The following is a 20,469-nucleotide window of genomic DNA, read 5'->3' on the forward strand; positions in this document are numbered from 1 at the left end:
AGTTAAAAACACCTGAAGAAATGATCTGTTAGAGCAAGACAACTCAGGCCCTGGGTTTAAAAACTCCTTACCAAGGTGCTGACGGCTTCCTTGCCTCAGCTGGGTGATGGCTGTTCTGTGTGAGGTGCCACAAGGCAGCGGCATCAATAAGCCCAATCACACCTTGCACGAGCCTGTTTGCTGCATGTTCTTTTGTCAGAAGAGAAATCCCCTGCGATGAACACTCGCCACCAGCCCTGCAGAGAGTGTTTTTGGAAGGCTTGGAGGTACCGAGTCACCTTCTCCAGCTTTCTGCCCCGTTCCCTGTACACACTGAGGACTGGGGTGATCTCCTCCTCACAAAGCAATGAGTTCTTGCCTTGCTCTTAAAGCAGGTAGGTCTTGAATTCCCACCACAGTTCTGCACCAGTTCTGGCTGGGATGAAAGGCCGGAGCAGCTGTATTCCTCTGTCGTACGGCACAAGGCTCCCCGCTAATTCCAGTGCTCATACTGGGCTTGAATTCATACTTCTTTACATAATCCACTTAAGCAGTTCTAACTTAAAGTAGAGGCACAATAAGATAAAAAGCTGTCAGCTACTGATTAAACTCTTAAAAAATTTTCGAAGGAGTTCCATTTCAAAATTACCAGAGTAATACTGAAATTTGCCAACACTTTCATTGTTTGTTACAGCAAAAGTCTGAACTGGTGAGAAGCCTTTTGGCAGCACTGTGTTAATGAACAGAGCAAAGGGAGAATCCAGGAGTTTTTATGGCAGATAGATTTCCAGAGCCCTTGCAGATGAAAATATTTGCAGAATTTGCAGAAGACCAATAGTAATGTTTCCCTTGCTGGAGTAAGGTAAGGATGTTCACTGTTCCAACCAAGGATGTTTAGCCCTGTGCAGTGCACGTCCATGGCAGAACAGCACTGCCATCATTCCCTACTCCTCCACTGAGGAGTCTCTCCAAGAATAATTGCTGCCTCAATTCCTTTATGTTAGTTCAATAAAAAGAAGGATTAAATTTTCATTGTTTCAGTAGGCAAAAATCAGAAATGACACGAAAGGAGACCCTGATTTAGGTCGAACAGTTGCAGCTCTGGCTTGTACACATCTCTTATTGAGCCTCTCAGATTGCCCTTTAAATCACCTGTGTGTTGCCTCCACCAGAGCCGAACGCCCAGCGTCAGAGACAGGGATGGCAGCTGCTGGGCAGCATGGTCACTGAAGAAAGAGATGCTCAGCTGAGGGTCAGCTCTGCTTTGTGAGCCGTTGGCCAAGGTCCATCAAGTCCTTTGGATTGCACTGCATTAAAATCAGGGCCTGTCGATGAAATGGGTGGGTGATGGACACCCCAGATCTCCCCCTCAGATGTTCTCTCGTGAGGCACCAGTCGTAAAGCTTTTAGTGGCTGTTTTACAGCACGCGCTGCGGCCGTTAGCTGGAGGGATGCTGGAGCCTTTTGCAGAGGAACTCCAAGAAACCTCAGGCTTCCAGCAGCTAGAAGTGATGAACAGAATCCCGATCTGCTGGGAAGCAATCAGGCACAGCACTTGGCATCCATTACAGATGTCATTAGAGCAGCGAAGTAATCAGCACCACTATCTTGGTATTTAGCTACTGATTAAAAGTAGTTTGTACTCTGAATATTATTTTCAGAAGTTTTTCTTGATTACATAATCAAGAATAGGATATCTATTCCTGGTAGCACTAATATTGTGGTACATAATCAGGAATTTTAAGCAATACCTTCTAGTGCAACTGCATTACTGGAAATAATTTCTGTAAACTCTTACCAACACTTACACCTGGGTGCAGCATGATGATGAACCCTGACTTCTGAAGGTGTTTGTGTGCATTAAGGTGGTGTCGCATCACTTAGCACGGCCTTGATTTGGATAGTGTGTTTCTTGTCCCTGCGTTTTTCCAAAACTCTGGAAACGTGTTTCTGTTTCTCTCATACCAAGTGGGAACCTTGGTGAGCTCAGCGTCGGTTTCCCATGTGGTGCCATTAACCAGCACCCTTCCAGCCCAAGGGCCCAGCCCATTTGTCACCCATGTAGTTCTCTGCCCACCTGGATGGCAGCAGCACCTCATGGTGACATCAGAGCCTGCTTGCCCAGTGCTCCCACTGCCTCCATCAGCCTTTACCCAGAGGATCCTCTGCCCTGAGCCCCAGAGCTGCTGCCCACCGGCTGTACCCTTGGGATCAATTGTACCCCTGTCGGCACCTGCCCCTGGGCTCATCTCCATGAGTGGCAGGACAAGGGACCTGGAGGCCGACAGGGCTGTCCCAGCAGCTGCTGTCAGCACAGCTCAGGGAGGTCACGCTCCCGTTAGGTCAGGCTCTGCGGCCGGACGCCTTCCCCATCGCCTGCAGCACACTTGGTCCCCTCCTTTGCCCCGTTGGGTGGTTGGCAGCAAAATCCTCCTCTCAGCACCCAACTCTCCTCTGAGCCTCGCTGGTGAGCTCCACAGAGGTGGTGTCTGTCCTTCAGAGCAGTGATGGCACGCTGTGGTGTCTGTCCCTCAGAGCAGCGATGGCACGCTGTGGTGTCTGTCCCTCAGAGCAGCGATGGCACATTGCCCCAGTCCCCTTCCAGCCCAACGTGAAGCGTTGTTGTGTTTCTCCTTTAGCCCCAGCTGGGGGTAGGTCGGTTCCTGGAGCAGCCGCTGTGTTTCCACCCCATCGTCACAGGAGCCAGGAGCTGGGCTGGTTCTGGTGATGGTCTCCTGACAAGGCCATGGAGAGGCACCAGCTCATCCTGCTGCTGGTGTTTGGGGGGGATTCCTTTGGAGGAAAGGGTTTAAACTCCACTTCAGGAGGGTACACTGCTGCCCTGTCAGATGTCAGCTCTAGCCAGCCAAGTCCTCTGTGTGGTGGAGCTTTAGGCCAGGTCCTTAATTACTGCTCATTAATTGCTGTGCTTACATGGGTGAAGGAACAAGTAAGGCAGCAAGGGCCCTGCAAAGTTGAGTTGGCTCTGACTGTATAAAGTATAGCTGTTAGAGACAAAATGAGATGAGACTTGTCTAGTAATGTGCATCATCAAAAATCCTGATAGGAGGTGATTAAGTTTGATCTGTAGCAGTGTGATAATGGATCACTGAGCGAGTAATGCCTGTGCTTGTGGTTTGAGATGTATTTGTGTGTGTATGGTAATTAGAAGAAATCTAAACCACTGGAATTGGGTATTATGGCATTTGAAATACACTGTGAGTATTTGTGCTAATTCCTCAGTTAAGGGAAGGTGAATCTCTGACACACACATCTCCTGCCCAGGTCACTTGGGGCCAAAGCATCTGACAGTCATTTAATGACATTCCTCTCTTTACCCTGTTTTATATTACTGTTTAATTAAAAGCAGAGTAAGCCATCATGTTTGAAATGAACTGAATTCCAGAACTGCTTTTGTCCGCTCTTCTGACGTGCTGAGGGGTGTAATTACGATGGCACCTCTTCATTTTAATGAATCTGCCTATACTTCCATTTCACTTCAGAAGCAGTTGTCACCTTGCTCTCCAGCTTGATCCCAGGAAGATCAGCAGCTGTGCCTGTTCAGGCTTTCTTACAGTGTGGTGGGGCTCTTTTATTTTTACTAGTTTCAAAGTTGATGAAGACATTCTAGTGGCCCTACTCATTTCAGAGACTTCAGTAAGCTTGCTCTTTGAAACTCACCTTCCATGTGAAAAGCAAAACTGCTGCCTGTGTGTCCCCACAAAGCCCTGGCCCCGGAGCGTGTGAGCGGGCAGCGTCTGAAGGCAGGAAACCTGCCTCTAGTTTATCTTAGGCTCAACTTCAGCAGTTCAGCTCCTTGCTGTGGACACTCAGAAATGCTTAAATGGAGTGGACACCATGGCCAGGTAGTTACTGGGCGCGCTGGACAGCGAGTATCTCTGTTGGAGTCCTTGTGCCCATCTTTGTTCTGCTGGAGTTGGGTTGGCTGTTCGGAAGGAGTAACTTGCACAGAGTCGGTCTGGTCAGATGAGGTGCCTGGAGCTCTTTCTGGTTCAGAAGTCTGTGCTTCTTCAAAGGCCTTCTCCAGCATTTGCCATCCCTCGGAATTGTAAAGGATTTTCTTCTTCTTCCTCCTCCTTGGAAGTCAGCAGCAGGTCTCGCCCACATCATTTGGACTCAGTCGAGCTGAACCAAGTCCTTCTCAAACTGACAGCTCTTACGGAGTCCGTGCAGGGTCGGAATTGGGCTGGAGTGTCCAGCTCCCGTGCGCAGCTCTGGACAAGCTGCTCTGGCTGCTGCTGGACTCTGCGTGTGTCAGCTCTGCTCGGAGCGCCCGCAGCCAGCCCCGGGGCGGCACAGCGAGACAGGCGGGCAGGAGGTTACTTGGGCTGCAGAAAGGAGCGTTGGACGGACAGACAGACAGACAGCTCATTCACCCCTCACCTGTGATGGCCAAGGGTCCTGCCAGGATGGATGATGCTGTAGGTGTCAGGAGCAGCACATGTCTCCCTGAGTTGCTGTACCCACATTTGGCAGGCATTTCTGAGGACAGCTTCATAGGCTCGTGTGAGGAGTGTCACAGGTGATTAGTGGTGCTGAGGCTGCCAGGCCTGAAACAGTGCATATGCTGGAGGCCTTGGAACGCTGTACAGTTCTCACAGGTTGTCATGTGGACTGTGAAGGATTCGGATCCCACTCTGTCTCTTAAACAGCAGCAAGCAAGACTTGGGTAACCTGGGCATGGTTAAGTAGGTTGCTGTAACCCCGCAGCACTGCGGTGCTCTGTCCTGCTTGTGATGGCTTCATCCAAGCGGACCCGGCGGCCGTGATGGCCTGTGCTTGCTGACAGCCCTGCGGCGCTGGGAGACGCGTCGGGGCGAGAGCAGAGTTGTGCTTAAGCGAAGTGTAACACTGATGTTGGCAGCAGAAGGTGGAGCAGTTGGTGCCGTGGATTCAGCTGCTCAGTGGGACCTGCCTGGCTGGCACTGGCAGGACGCCGCGTGTGCCGTCGCTGCAGTCAGTGCCGTGCTCCGGGGCCGAGGAGCAGCCGATGCCCAGACAGGGTTTGCTGTTGCTGCAGGGTTGTTACTGTAACGCATCAGCTGAACTGGGGATGAATTTCTGGCTTCGGTGCCCAGAGCTGTGATTTGACTTAGGCTTTCATGCAGGGAGGTTCTCCAGCGGGATGACTTTGTGTCTCAGGACACGTGGCTGCTTCCTTCCTACATGCGGACAGGTTGGTCGCTTGCAGCTGTGGGCAGAGGAGTGTTCCAGTTCCTGCTTTTCTGAGGAACTACTGACACGAGGCTTGTTGTAAGTAAAGGTGTAGCCAGCTTGTTCTGTAGTATACGTACATTATCTTTAATGTATAATAATTTCTGTATAATACATACAATTTTATGGTTTTGCATGTCGTGACGTTGCTTTCAGGCTGTGTGAGTATCAGAGACCCCGTGTCTGAAGCAGAGAGAGGATAGGTTGTAGCTACCAGAGCAGAGGCTAAGCCAGAGGAGCCTGTTTCAGAGTGCGACCCTCCTGGGTTAGTTAAAACTGATGAACTGATTCTTCCTGTAATCATGTGGAGTGATGTGATGTGTTGTGTGGTTTCATTCTGGCAGATGCTGGAGGGGAAACTTGGGGTTTAAAACAGGAAGCATGGAAGCTACAGACTAACGAGCAGTGGGAGGAGCGGAGGGGGCGGCCTGGCAGATCTCCCTATGCCAGTGCCCTGTGTGTCGTCACGAGGGTGAAGTGGAGAGCACGGTGTCTCTTTCTGACTGCTCATGGGCTGCTTTTATGGGATGGCGACTTGAAGACACGTGAGAAGAGGGCACGAGTTTGGCCATGACAGTGAGGAGGAGTTGCCTGTGCTGGTATGATGGGCAGAGTAGGAGAGAAGGCAGCATGGTGAGGGTCGGTGTCACAGCTTTGGGGTGAAAGGACATCGGAGATGAAAGGCAGTCTGGAGGACATGCTGTGAGTACAGCCTTGGGCTCCCCCTTCTCCACGAAATCAGCGTGTGATGCATGGGAAGTCTTGTGATGGCTTGCAGGAGGAATAGAGCAACTGCAGTCATAAACATTCGACAGCAAAAAAGGGACAAACCTCTTGGGAACAGAAAAGTGCCCCAAATAATGAGATTCTGTGATTAAAGCAGTTGTGATGCACTGTAAGGCTCAGGAAAACACACAAATCTCTTGCTTGCTTGTTTATAACAATGGCATGGTGCTTCCGACAGGAATTACTTGTCTTTTGATGTCAGAGTAATTCTCCTGATATCATAATATATCACAGAAGGAATGTTTTCATAAATCCTGTTCTCATCCCTGGTGCTGTGACTCTTGTATTTTGCATTTATCAGCTTTGGTTACTGTTCCCGTTTGATACTTTGTGTAGCATTTTAATCTCCAATTCAGCTCTTAACCTGCTCTCTGATACCAGTCTCTGGGGTTAGATGTTAGGCAGATTGCACGTGTCGTATCAAGGCTTTTCATGAGGGTTGCTCACGTAAAAGCTCATAGTGAAGTGATTTTCTGTTTGACTTCTTTTTCAAACTGAAAATTTGTACTTCCCTTTAAAGATGACGTGTTTGCAACGGATGTAGATTTGGGACACTTGTAAGATACACTGAAGTATGGAGACTGAGTAATTAGCAGTCCAGGCAGTGGTTGCACTAGGTCTTTATGTGTTGTTAAGTTGTCTGAAGGTGTTTTGGGTAACCTCATCCCAGAGGTGCCTGTGCCGCTCCTCAGCGGAGCCGGTTTGTGCTGCTGTGTGTCTCTGGGGAAGGCCACGTGTCGCAGGCCTGGCAGAGGCAGCGTGTAGCCTGGGGTGCTGCAGTCTGAGCAGGATGCCAGGGCAAACGGAACGGAAACCACTTGTGGTTACATCTGCCCTGGCACTACCCAGACCAGCTTGTTACCTTCCCTCTTGGCAGCGTGTTCTTTTCCCATTCACCTGCAGCAGAGCTCTAAGCTAAGGAATACCAAGTCATCAGATACAGATGCTCTTTGTAATGAATAGAGTAATTAATGACTAGAGCCAGCTCTGTGCCTGGTAGAGATTGAAGGGGCTGTTTCTGCTGTGGCAGTGCCACTGTAGCCTCCCAGCGCCGCCTCCTTTATTGCTCCATCACTGCCTCTCTCCCTTGCCCTGCTCAGCTCAGCTATACGCCGGGGCGCAGCGTGGCCGTGCGGCTGCAGCGCACTCATCTGAGTGTTCAGACCTTCCTCCAGCTACACCCAGGGCACAAGCAGTGCTCCACCCTTCCTGCCATCGGCTCCACATCTCTTCTCTTCCCTGACCTTTTGCCAATAAGGGGTCAGGCTGAGCCCTGGCTGCCCCAAAATACTCCCTGCCTGTGCGGTTCCCCAGGCTCTCAGCAGAGCCCTTGTTTTCCAGCAGCCTGTTTCTGCAGCAGGGCTGGGTATGTCTCTCTGTTGCTATAGAAATAATATTGCATTAAATGAGGGAATCAGTGCCCTGCTGTCGACAAATCTAATCTGAGCATTAGTCTCTAGAGCTCAAGTCCCACCACTGGGAAGAGGTGTGCATATCCTACAGATCATTTCTGCTACTCCTGCATCAGTGTCCGCGTGCCTGAGGTGGTTACTGTGCGTCCCAGGGCATCGCCTGGTGATGAACATGGTGTGTGCAGTGGCTCAGCCCATCCTGTCCAAGCCTCACCCCATCCCATCCCATCCCCACCCTTCCCCGTGTGGCTTTGCACCCACAGCCTGGGACTTCAGCTCTGTGTGGGAAGGTGGGCAGGGGACATGCTTTCCTCAGCCAGGTTCAAGTCCTGTGGACAACAGCATGAGCCAGGTGTATTTTTTTAAGACCCAAGCCCTCAAGGTAAGAGGAGATGTCATTTGCCCTGTTTTTCCCAGGATTAGGAAGGGTGTTCTCCATACCTGGTCCTGGTACATCAACACACCCCACAAACCGACCTGCTGCCCAGTGCATCCATCGTGTGCCCACTGTTCCTCACGTTACCCATGACTTGGCCACAGTAACCTGCTGCCCCGTCCAGCAGCTGCACACAGGGAGTTGTGGCTTTTGGCAGGTCAAGTCTCCCATCCATCTTTACATTGAGGTGTAACTCAGGCACAAGATGGTTTCCCAGTGTCGTTCCAAAGCCGCGGAATGCTGGTAGCAGCCGCAGGGCTGTACTTCAGCCCCTGTCTGCAGGGGCTGGGCAGGGATTGGGATCCTTGCCAGTGATGGGTGCCAAGGGGCCACTTCTGTTGATGTGTTGGGCCTGGGTGTTTTGGAGAAATGTGGAGGAAAAAATTCTTTTCTCTCACAGTTATCTCCCAGGCCCTGGAATTCACACCTGTCTGTAATATGTGTAGTTACAGCATTGAATACAAATTAAAAATACAGGTTGATTGATTTGCATAGACCTATATGCAAATGCATGTTACAAATCTGACTCTGGAGACCTTGTGAAGTCCCAGTTACAACTTCTTGGTTAAAAGATGCATTTATTATTTGTGAAACGGGCCCTGTTAGATCTGTGTCATGTGTGGCAGGATGAGATGCAGTTTATAAATGCTCCATTTAATTAATGAGTAATAAACACATGAGTGGCCTCGGATTAAAGATTACTCTTTAGGAAACTTTGAAAACCTCTGACATCATTAGAATAAAATAACTGCTTTAAAAAAAAAATCCTTTCTGCATTTTTTCTGTGATTGTAAATTAATGGAGCAATTAGCTAAAGCTTCCTCGCCAAGGATGGGTTTCCGACAGCCGGAAGAGTGACTGTCTGGGGCTGCATGTTAACACAGAGCCAGAGGTGGGGAGAGGCTGGCAAAGCACACACTTACCTTCCTGAGAAATGAGTGCCATGCTCATTGTTAAAACACTCACCATGTGCACGAGTCGCCCCAAGACACTGATTACACTTTGGCTGTTAAAATAGTTCCTGCAGTGAAAGACGTGGGGTCCGTGGGGTTGAGGGGCAAACCCTGGCCCAGGGAAGGTGTGTGCCAAGTCCCTGCATGTTCTGATCTCGTCTGGTGCAGAATATTCTCTTGCTGTGTGTGTTTCCATGAACAGAAGCTGACAGTGAGGGTAGGAAGAGAGCACCAACACTAAACGTGGCTGTTTTTCCGTAGGGACACGGTGGCGCCAGGCCCAGGAGCGAGACTTAAAGGAGGTTCTGAAGAGCACAGACCAGGACATCCCGCTGGTGTTTGTCAGTGGCAACCACGACATCGGCAACACTCCAACAAGAGAAACAATCGAGGAGTACTGCCAGAGCTGGGGAGATGACTACTTCAGCTTCTGGGTCGGAGGCGTTCTCTTCCTTGTGCTGAATTCCCAGCTGTACTTCGACTCGTCCCGCTGCCCGGAGCTGAAGCAAGCCCAGGACGCGTGGCTCGACGAGCAGCTGGTTCTGGCTGGAAGGCACAGGTGTAAGCACATCATAGTGTTTCAGCACATCCCTCTGTTTCTGAGGGAACCTGATGAAGACCACGACTACTTCAACCTGGAAAAATCAGTTCGTCAGGAGCTAATGGACAAGTTCCAGAAAGCAGGTAGGCTCCTCCCAGGCGTTCCTGTCTGTGAACTGCTGTGTCAGGTTGTTATGGCTGTGCTGCCAGAGCACCTTTACCCCAAATGGCACTGTTTACAGGAATTTTAGATGCTGCTTATAAGCCCCAATGTTCCCTGTAAGTCACAACTACCAACTGTGTCTAAACCCCCTTAAAAAGTACCAAAGCAACCCAAAAACTTGGCAAAGTGAAAAACTAAAAGTAACTTTAAAGCAAGTAGCAAGGATTGCATCTGCAAGTACTGGCAGACTTAATCAACCAGGGTTTTTCCTGCCCAAGGACTGGGAGATCAGGTATTGCCATAGCAGGGAGATGCAGAATTTACGTTTTACATAAAGCATGGAAACAGAATTCAGAATTACCTTGGAGGTTGTTTGCTCCCACACTGAGCCAATTTTAAACCCAGTGTAATGCATTCCAGATTTACTCAGTGCTAAAAAGAGCCTTGCTCTGCGGAGATCAATCCTTTGCATATCAGCTACTGCAGGAGCCGTTTCTGGGGTGGCCCCTCAGCCAGTATGTTGCCCCAAATCCCCTGGCTTTGTGGGGCAGCACTTGAGAGGCATGCAGACAGACACAGCTGCTCCTCGGTGCTGTTCCCATCACTCCTGGTAAGTGCCTTCACCTTGCTGGGTCCCTCAGGATTTCCCCTAGCCTGTTGTCACTTGTTGGGGCGTCGCCTTCTCTGGCTGCCTGGAGTACTGAGCAATGAGCTGCTTAGGATGCTGTCCCTCGTTTGCTGTAGCATTGCTCAACCTGGACCCACCCAAACCCAGCCGAATTTCCAATCAGTGGGGCCAAAATTCAGAGCTGCCTGGGGCAGATGCACAGTTTGGAGACTTACAAGTGGTTTCTTCCCATAAGAAGACAGGCTGAGAATGCCTGGTACCTTGGTTGGGTTTGTGCTGGCGTTGATGTAGTGGGAAGGATCGCAGTTGGGAAGCTGGGCAGTGAAGTGACTGACAGGCTGTGGCTAAAAGCACCTCCTAGTCCCCTGGAGAGGTTGTGAGCAGAAGGACATGGTTGTTCAGGTGTGTGCCAGTACATCAGTGTTCGTGTGGGCACCACAGCAGGTCTGTTGGGGAGTTTCCTGACCTTTGGTAGCACAGAACTGGGAATATAATTGATCAGGAGGTCAAAGAAGCGATGCAGAGTGTTCCGTTGCCGTGTCTCTTAGAGGGATATGTCGGACTGATTCTCCTAACTGGCATCCAGAGGCTTTACCAAACGCTGGGTAGGCTTCAGGGGATGTGGAGGGGAAGAGAGAGGGGAAGGCAGCGATACAGCTCCACCAAAGAAATTCCCAACCTTCTGTTCCAACATCCCATTTGGACCTTCCTGCCATCACGTCCCATCACGTCCCTCGTTCCCATCCCCAAAGGGACTGATCAGTTCCTCCTGGGTAAGTTAAAGCAGTGATCTTCTGCTTGCTGCTCTGTACAGTAAGAAACGAGTCAGTAGGTGATATTTGCTGTCCAGTAATCAAGAGTTTTACTGATCAGATATATACAGAGAGCGGCAGTTCAGCACAGCACAGGCTGCTGAGGGAAACAAGCTGAATCAAAAGTTGGCTCAGAGCTTCCTTAGGGACAGGCACCTTCTGTTCCCATTTCATCACTCAGTTGAAGAATGGTCTTTGTAAGGCCACAAAACGTTCCCAGTGGATTGCAGACAGGCAGTTGCAGGATAGATGCACAGACACACAGTGATACCACTTACTTCCTCACTCCCTGCTTTGCCAAAGGGTAATTGATTTTGGTGTATCCTGGGACAGGCAGCTGGTTCTTCCCAGTTCACCCCGTTCATTGTTGGGGGACAGAAGCACACACTGTTGCAAATGAAGTCCAGTCTACTTTTGTTTGTGTTGGTTCTTCTCTGATGATGATTTGCAATGGCAGAAGGAGAACTGCTAACCCCTTCCAGCACTCAGTTTAGAAATTGGGTGTAACTGTTTATCCTGGGAAAAGAAACTCAGTCTGCCTTTGCAGTGAGCCCAGCAGGCTGCTGCTGCCGTTCCTTCCCACCTGACATCAGTCTGTCCTTCCTTCTGCTGTCACTCTTCAACTCGGTGTTCCAGCCACTCCAGAGTGCAGTTACTGAAGGTTTCAGTATGAGGTGCATGCCTTAGGGGTTGTGTTTGGCCACGCCAGGGTGCAGGTGCGCATTGTATTTTGGTAGTTGATAAGCCTGGATCAGACCTGGAGCTATCCCAGCCTTCATGGTCACCCTTCTCCAGAAGCTCCAGACACGGAGCTGCGACTCAGCTGGTCACAGAGAAACTGGACTGGAAGGATGAGCCAGTGGTTCAGGTCCTTGTGAAGACAGGAATTCAGTTTTGGGAAATAGAGGCTTGACGCGCGGTGGTGCTGCTGGAGCTGTAAAGGCTGCACAGGTTGAGGTATGTGACATCAGAAAACTATTATTGTAAATTCAGAGCCCAGCTCTTCTGTAGTTACTCTCTCCTAATCACTGACACATTACGTAATGTTTCTGGTTTAAGTATCCGCTCATTACAAGCAGAGATAAAAGACTAGCTGTAGAGGCTACATCTGGTATGAAATACTGAATTACATTTCTCACATTAGAAGTGTCCTTAACAGTTGGGCTAATTAAAGATATAATCATGTCCTTATGATAAATATTTATAAATTGAAAATCTGGCACTTGTAAATATGTATTACCACTGTGCAGAGTTACACCATGCTGTAAACTGCACGGCTGAGGATCCTCAGGCCCCTGGGTTCTCAGAGGCTTTGTGAGGAGCATTGTGCTGGGAGGAGTGGTTCTGGTGGCTTTGTGAGGAGCACTGTGCTGGGAGGAGTGGTTCTGGTGGCAGTGGGAGTCAGAGATTTGTGGCTGGAGCACAGACACGTTGCTCAAAGCCCATTAGTGGCTTCTCGAGGCCCTGTCTCTTCACACATGGAGGCCGGGTGCAGGGAGACCCGTGGGTGCACACGGGGGCCGGGCCTTGGCGTGGGCAAGGCGTGCCGGAGCCGGGCAGCTGCTGTGAGGAACACGTGGTGGCTGTCGGGCCTGTGCAGGGCTGAGCTACACGGGCTGCTCCCAGGGAAGTAACAAAGGAGGGGTGGGCTCGCCCAGAGTGTGCCCTGCGCGTCCCGTGTCCGTGAGGGAGTTATGTCCAGAATGAGTTCCTGAACGGAGTGGTTTGTGTAACAGAACTTCTCCCTTACGTTCTGGTTCCCATATCATCTTCTCAGGATGTTAAAGGTTTGGTTTCTGTGACCTGGAAGCATGGGAATTCTTGCTGAGCTGTAGAGAATCTTGTAAAGACTTTTTGTCCAGAGGACCATCGTTGCCATGCTGAAATGACTCCCATTACTTACACACTGTAGTAATAATTGTTTCTTAGTGGCAATAAGGGACTAAAACATTTAAGCAAACGTCTGGACTTCTTTAAGAGCTCAGCTGGATAAAACCTGAGTCAGTAGCTCGGTTTTCCCCAGCAAAGTTGAGAAGAGACTTGTTGTTCAGTGCGAGAGGAAGAGTACAGCTGGCCCATCCAGGTGAGAGACTCTGCATCCAAGAGGGAATCAGGTAGCAGATACAGAATATGGGAGGAAATTCCCTGTGGTCTGCAGCTTTTGTAATTAAAAAGTTTTAAATTCATCTAAATGTCTTGAAAGCCGTTCCTCAGATGTGGTTAAAGTCCTTAATGCCTGCAGACAGGGAGATTCACACCAGCTCTATTACGCAGCATGTTTTTCCACCCCGTTTGGGAGTGCAGGGGCTGTAACTTCTAACACCTTTACTCACGGGAAGAGTGTGATACCTACACTCCCTCATGGAAGTGTTATGACAGGAGAGCTGCGCTGAAGGAAGCGGCAGCTTTCCCAACATCCACAGCTGAGATATATTTGAGCACAAAATTAAAGCACGGAGTGCTGAAAGCTGTTGTTTCTAAAATTTACCAGACAACATATGCTATGTTTCATTATTTTCTTTGTTGTGTAATCAGAGTTGACAAGGGAGTAATATTTTCTTCTTCCTGCCATTGAGACCTTGATTTTGGCAAAGCCCAGACACTGCGTGAGTAATCCCAGTGCTGCTTCTGTGTTGCTCTGTCGCTGTTTAAGATAATGTAGGTTTAAATACTTTCAACTTGAGTGGTTTAGATCAGCCTGGGAATTACATCCTGGTGGTGCAGGTAGTGACCAGGTTCAGTCTCTTCTATGCCACGGTGTAAGAACACAGTGGGCTTTAACATCCAGCTCCAGATTGCACATTACTGAACAAAGGAAAGTTCCAGAGGAGTTTGCCTGCCAGCTTGGGTGGTGTCTGCACCCAGCAGTACGTGGGGTGTTCTGATTCAGAGGTAAATTCTGTATCGTGCCATATTTACACCCTGAGCTCCAGATACCAGTTCCACTTCCCTCACACGACCCCTGCTGAAGAGAGCAGGGTGAGCGGAGCTGCAGGAGGCCTCACAGAACCCTTCTGTAATGCTGCTTGGGGCTGCCTGAGGGGGCTGGGAAGGGGGTGCTGCTCCGGTGGGAGTGCCTCCTTCCACTGGAGCTGCGTTGGTGGGAGGTGACAGGCATGTGGGGCTCGGGGTCTGCGCAGTGCCGGAGTGCTCTGGTAAGCCTGCAGCTGATGCTGTCGCATCGTTCTTGCTGCGGTAGCACCTGCTTGGCAGATGGAGTGATGTGAGCGCTCCCAGATTGCAGTGAGGGAACATCAGTTCTGCTCCAGACGAGGGAGTTTGTCTGAACAGACCGTGGCTAAACGCTGTCACTGCTTTGCAGCACTGGAGCCAGTTCTTTACAGAGCTGCTGCTTTGACGGTTTGCTTCTGGTTCGGCTGTGCTGCTGCTGGTCTCTAGCTCCTGCAGTTTTGGGGACAAATAGATTTATAGGATCAATTTTTGCTAGTATAACCCTGTTCTTATGTCCTCCACTGAGCAGGAGTTTTGGCCAGTGAAGTGGTGATTTTGAGGTAAGCATGAGTCTGTTTTGAACTGACTTAATCCCACAGCTTGAAGAGCTGATACGAGAGCAGAGAAGCTAGATCAGAGTGACGATACCTGTAGCCCATCCTCCTCCTCCTCCTCTGGCCAAGCCCTTGCAGAGGGTGCACATGTGCTTCATGGTATCTCTCCCTGGCCCTGGCAGTTTGTCTGTCAGGGACTTGGTGTATCAGCATTACCCATTCAATGATTCTTGTCTAGATTTGGGGTGCAAGACCCTGTGCAGTGGCTGGGGAGGGAGCTCCAGGTTCCAGTGTCTCCATGTCTCCTCCTGCTTGTGCTGAGGTTGCCCTGTGCTGAGCCACGAGCCTGAGTGCAGCACAGGCAGCACTGGCCCCTCTGCTGCTGCTCCTTCACCAGCACGTGCAGGGCGATACTCTGGACCCTGCTGAGCTCTATCGCTCGGGCAGAGCCGCTTCTGTCCCCAGATCCTCTGCGGGGTGCGCGGGAGGAGAGGCAAGGGCTGTGCTGTGCCCATTACATAGTTATGATGTTGTTCATACTGCACCCATTTGGCCTTCTCACTCTCTTAGAGGCTCATTTGCTTTTGCTGAGAGAAGCATTTATTTAATTGAAGGCTCTGGCTAAATAAAGCATGCTGCTGATTGCCTGTGCTGATTATTCCAGGCAGCCTCTGCCCCATTCGGACACTCTGCTCGCTTTTCCTTGGGTTATTTTTATGTCAGTCATTTCCCCCTGTATTGGTGCACCTTCCAGGGCTGGGCTGAGCAGTTTGGGTGCCTGCTGAGCTGAGGCTGGTGTGCCGGGAGCCAGGGCTGGGAGCAACTCCCAAAGTTGGGCTCTGAAGCAAGCCTGGGCTGGGGGGGTGTCAGTATCAAGTCCGAGTCCCAACCTCACCTTGTCCCATCGTGTGGGAAGGATTGCTTTCCAGGCACCTGCTTCTTTATGAAATCATTTCTGATATGTCAAGATAAATGAGGGTGCAGTGTTTTCCACCCCACTTTAAATGTAGTCATTGCACCTGGATTTCCTTTGAGATGGGGCTTTTTACAGGGTCTGTCTGCTGCCTGGGGTGGGCTGCGCCAAGGGGAGATTTAGGGGTTGGTACAGAGTAACTAAACCAGCTTTACTGCTTTTGTATCCTCCATCCTCCTACTTAAACCCAAACCACATGTTGGGGGTTGGTTTACACATACGCTGACTCGAGGCTTGGCTCTGTTCCTCTTTAATTTCCAAAGGCTTCATTCTCTGGCTGACAGGAAGGGGAATTGAGGAAGGTGGATGCTGTGAGGGAGAAGAGCATGCTGATTTCCCTTGCAAAATGTGTCCTTCCCTTACTAGCCCTGTGGGCTCACACCGCGCTGTGGCCTTACAAGTATTACTGGTTCCTAACTTCCTCATCAACTGAAGTAGTTCTGCTTCAGAGGTGGGGAATACTGCCAAGGACTGGGTGCTGCAGCACCAGCAGTGACTGGGAGCCGGTGAGGGCATTGCACAGGGAGGGAGTAAGGGTGTTGCACAGGTACAACAGGTATGGCTTCCACTCCTGGCCCAGTGGAATGATACCTGCATGTGCTCTACCTGGGAATTTTTGGTGTAGCGTGTTGATGCCTCCTGTAATGGACCCAATGTCTGTCTGTCTTTCCAAGTTTATAACTGAGCAAGTTTTTTACCCCACTACACTCCAAAATACAGTCTGTTTTACAAAGAGGAGGGAACAGAACAGCCTTAAGTCAAGAAAAGGGCAGAAGAAACCAGCACAAACCTGCCTCGCCAGCAGCCTGGACTAGGTCAGGGTTAGTTCACACCAGTACCAGGCCTCTCACAGCTTGTCAGCCTGTCCTTTTTTGGGCTGCTGTCATCTTCCCCCCCCCCCTTACTGCAGCTCTCAGCCTCTGTTCATTAGGTTTCTTTGATGGACCTGGCGCTATGGCATCTGTGAGAACCCCGAGCTCTTTGGGAAAGGATGAAAAATGATCATCCCATCTGTTTGTCTTGCCCCCCTTTCCCCTGCGGGCACTGCCCCTCACTGAATTCTCTGCATCGTAGTTGGCATGTGCAGCTCCGCAGTCCTCAGCTTTCCCCTCACGTTTGGAGGCACCGGGCTTGAGGCTGTTCTCCATTCCTGAAGGGTTTTCTCATTTTAATCTGCTGCCTCCAGAGTGTTCCTTCCTTCCAGCCAGAGGGGCAGGATGACAGGCACAAACAAGTGAGTCCAGTAACCCTAAATGGTGGAGCAGAGTAACATCTTCACTCATTAGTCATTGCTCTTAGAATTTCTTGTTTCTAGATAAATATATATTTATGTATATATATTGTGTGTGTGTGTATTCTTATCTATATAAATATTATAGACTGTTTACTACTTCTGTGTTTAAATGCCAGTTCAGGGGAATGGTTTTCTTTCCATTCTGTGCTGTGTGATCCTTGAGAAGCAAAGCCAGACCTGGCAGCTGGACCGGCCGTGTCAGCCTCAGCACAACTCAGACTGCAACTAAACACTCTCTGTCTTCTCCCTTCGCAGGCGTCAGGGCTGTGTTTTCTGGACACTACCACAGGAATGCTGGAGGGTCCTACCAAGGGCTGGAGATGGTGGTTTCCTCCGCAGTGGGATGTCAGCTGGGAGAAGATACGCACGGGCTTCGCGTGGTTGTGGTCACGGAGGAGAAGATTGTTCACAGATACTACAGTTTGGATGAGCTGAGCAGCCAAGGCGTAGGCAAGGAGCTGCTCAGTGTGCTTGCTGGGCAGACGTAGGCTGGCACAGGATGTGATTTGTCCCATTGTAGACAAGCAAACTGTCCCAGAGTTTTCCCAGGCTGGAGATGGAGCTTTCCCAGGGCACACTGTGTCCCAGAGCAGCTCACCATTTGTTACTACCCTAAACAACAAGGGAGTCCTTCCCTGGTTGCTCTGTTGGAAAGGAGGCCTGTGAAGAACAGGGAGAACAGCGCAGGACCATGCCCTGAAAAGAGCCGTTCTGAGTTTTACTTTGCTCCCAGGTGAGACTTTCTTGAGAAAGGGTGTCCAAGGGAGCAGCAGCTTCCAGACAACCTTTAACTCCAGTCCTCTCTAGTTTTATACTTGAGTGGATGTTTTACAATCAGTAAGTGTAGCCATTTCTGTCCCTCTCTGGACAATGCTCTATAAATAAATCTCAGACACTGAAATCAACAGACCCTGCCTGGCGATGAGCAACCTTTGGAGCAGATACTGTTACCCAGAGCTCCGGTTTTCTCCCTCTTCCCATACTTGTTTTCTCAGCTCCTCTGAGCCAGCAGCAATAGGACAGCAAACACTTTCTGTTGGCGGGTACAGCTTGGGTTGCCATTACAGCCTAGTTTTAGATCATTAAAAGTCTATAAATGAAGCTGATATAGATGCCTCTGACAAACTAAGCAAAGAACCGTTACTTTCCTTTTGAAATTAAACTGCCATTGAACAGGATATATTCTTGCTGCAGCTTCAGAAGTTGGAATAATTGTGTGGGGAGAATATTCTGTACAGAGGGCTGGTATCAGAAGTGACTTCATTGATTCCTAGACAAGGGGAGAGCTTTGATTTCCAAATGCAATTTCAGAGTGCCTTACTGTGCCAGCATCCAATATCGAATTGTTGAAAGCCCTAAAAAATGTATTTTCTCCACTGAAGTAAATCTTTAAAAGTAACTGATGAAAATGCAACGTATGTGCTGCAGGCCACGGGGGGGTTCAGCCAGTATGTCTGATTTACTGCTAAATAAAAAGAGTCTTCACATAATTACCTCGTACCTGGCTTTAGTTTTTTCGTCTTTAGTGGCAGGCATTGTATTCCACAGGCTGTGCAGAACCAGAGCCAGTGCAGCTGTGTGCAGTGTGTGCCTGCCTGCCTGCCCCATCGGTCCCCGGAGGACACTGCAGCTTTTTAAACCGGGTGAGAGCTGAAGAGGCCTTGTGGTTACATTGTGATCTGATGGTTCCTCTGGGCAGCCCCTTCACAGTTGACCTGTGGGCCTCACAGACCCTGATAGCCGCAGGTCCTTGTCCTGGGACCGGCTGTACCTGTGGCTGAGCAGGGTCAGCCCTGGGCTGCCCCCCTGTGACAATAACCCAAGGGTGGGAAATGGCTGATTCAGAAAGTCATTCTCTGCCTGGTTCCGCTCAGTTGAATGTTGTCACAGGCTCATTTTCCAGGGAACATCTGGGAAATGAGCACTAAATGCAAAGGCTGGATTGCTTTGCGCTGGAGATGGACCTGGGGACCTGCATGGCCCTCCCACTGCAAGCTAAGCACTCGTTAGGTCAGGTCCTGGATCTAAGACTCTGTACTTCGGGATCTTTCAAGCCATGAGCTGGGAGCTATTCAGTACGCACAGCGAAGTCACAATTCAGGGATGATATGACACTGGTTTGTGTTCTGCAGAGGGAGCGGTTACACGGGTATAGCCTTAAAAACTCAGTGACAAAGGTGATTAACTTCACAGGCAGAAGAAAAATATTCTCCAGGTTTTTACCTTTGAAAGGTGCAGACCATGTACTCTGGTTCTCAGCTTGCTGCCCAGGCCAGGAAGCCGTGTCCAGCGATTCATTAGCAGTTGTTTCCTCTGCTGTCACCTTGGTTTGAGAAGTGGGGGCTCAGTCAGCACGCTGTTAAACCCCAGGCAGCCGAAAGCCTAAGATAGGAGGGAAATAAATAAAACTGATTCCCCTTGCAGTGCCTGGTGTTTCAAAACATTTCTGATTTTGAATGACAGCTCAGAGCTTCTCCCCAGCCTCTTGTTCCTGTGCAGTGAAACTGTCATGTGTAAGGGATGGGAACCCATCCCCATTTACACGCTCAGGGCAGGCATCCCACCAGTGTGCTGCTGGACATCACTGCATAAAGCAAAGAGTTAAAAAAAAAAAAGAATGTGCTTTCTCACCAGCATAAATGACAAGCTTTGTGTGATTACTTTTCTCAGCATAATTAGCTAGTTTAGAAACAATACCAATGCCTTAGCTAATTTGAAATGGCAGAGGTCCTCACGGTCACACAGCCTCATCTTGTTCATGTAAAGAAAAATAATTCCTATAATGTAAAATTATGAAGCAATCCACCCATGGAGACACTAATTACCATTTAAGAAAACATCTTTTGCTGTTGAGGAGATTATTTCTGTATCTCCAGCAGGGCTGGTAATTGTAGCTCTGCCAGCGTGTGACTGGCTTTAAAGCACGGTGTCACTGCAGGTTCGACCTGCGGACCAAAGAGCGAGCGTGTCCTCATCCACTGATGCAGGCTCGGGGGCTGGGCAGGGAAGAAGAAGCAAGAGGCCACAATTCATGTTGCTTTCCTGCTGGCAGCTAAACGGCTGAGGTAGCCCCTGTGACTCTTATTAAATGTGGAAAACTCGCATTAGAACGCAGGAGCAACCTGTGAACGTAGCTAAACAGCACATCATTAATTACTGCCTGAGGCAAAGACCCATGAACAGGAGGCAGATGACTCAAAAACCGTCTCAATATCAATCTTGGTTTGCTAGTTTCTGTCTAAGAATACACTTCTTCCAACCCTTCCCCTTGAATGCCCCCTGCAGCCTGCTTGCCTTCAGTTCTTTGGGTCCACCATCTCGACTTGCAAGCTGTGATAGAGGCAGTATTTTGGTTGGACTACAACACTCAACTCCTGGAGACTTCAGACAGAAAATAAATGCTTGATATCTTGTTAAAAATTGATGAGATTTGACATTGGGCTGGGCAGTGGCAGAAGCAAAGTCTGCTCTCCCACACAGTCTGCAGAGTGGGCACCCAGTGTGCTGTGCTGCAGGGACTGCATCCTTACCCTGCACCACAGCGCGGGTTCTGCTCTCTGGCTTCTCCAGATGTTATCCTGAAGTAGCTGGTTGTATTCTGCTGCAAGAGCAATTAATTAGAGACACCTCTGACAAGCAAATACACAAAGCATTAAAAACTAAACATTTCACTGTTTAAAAGTGTGCAGTTCCTCAGTGGCTGCGAGTCACTGTACAAGCCAGGGACAGGGGACATGGCATTGTTCCAGCTG

The 20,469-nt window shown here is 49.8% G+C and overlaps 1 protein-coding gene across 1 annotated transcript in view; it reads left to right on the forward strand.

Annotated features, from left to right (window-relative positions):
* The window catches only part of CPPED1 (calcineurin like phosphoesterase domain containing 1), a gene marked incomplete at its 5' end in the record, with an annotated part of 28,244 nt that extends 10,037 nt beyond the window's left edge, over window positions 1-18,207 (forward strand). The window contains 2 exons of the mRNA XM_084271028.1: window positions 9,063-9,485; window positions 16,973-18,207. Of these exons, the coding sequence (XP_084127154.1) occupies window positions 9,063-9,485; window positions 16,973-17,205 (656 nt within the window). The 3' untranslated portion in view covers window positions 17,206-18,207. The remainder of the gene's footprint in view (window positions 1-9,062; window positions 9,486-16,972) is intronic.
* Window positions 18,208-20,469: the final 2,262 nt, after the last annotated feature.

Source organism: Gallinula chloropus, assembly GCF_964237585.1.
Source record: "Gallinula chloropus genome assembly, chromosome: 15".
Lineage (NCBI taxonomy): Eukaryota > Metazoa > Chordata > Aves > Gruiformes > Rallidae > Gallinula > Gallinula chloropus.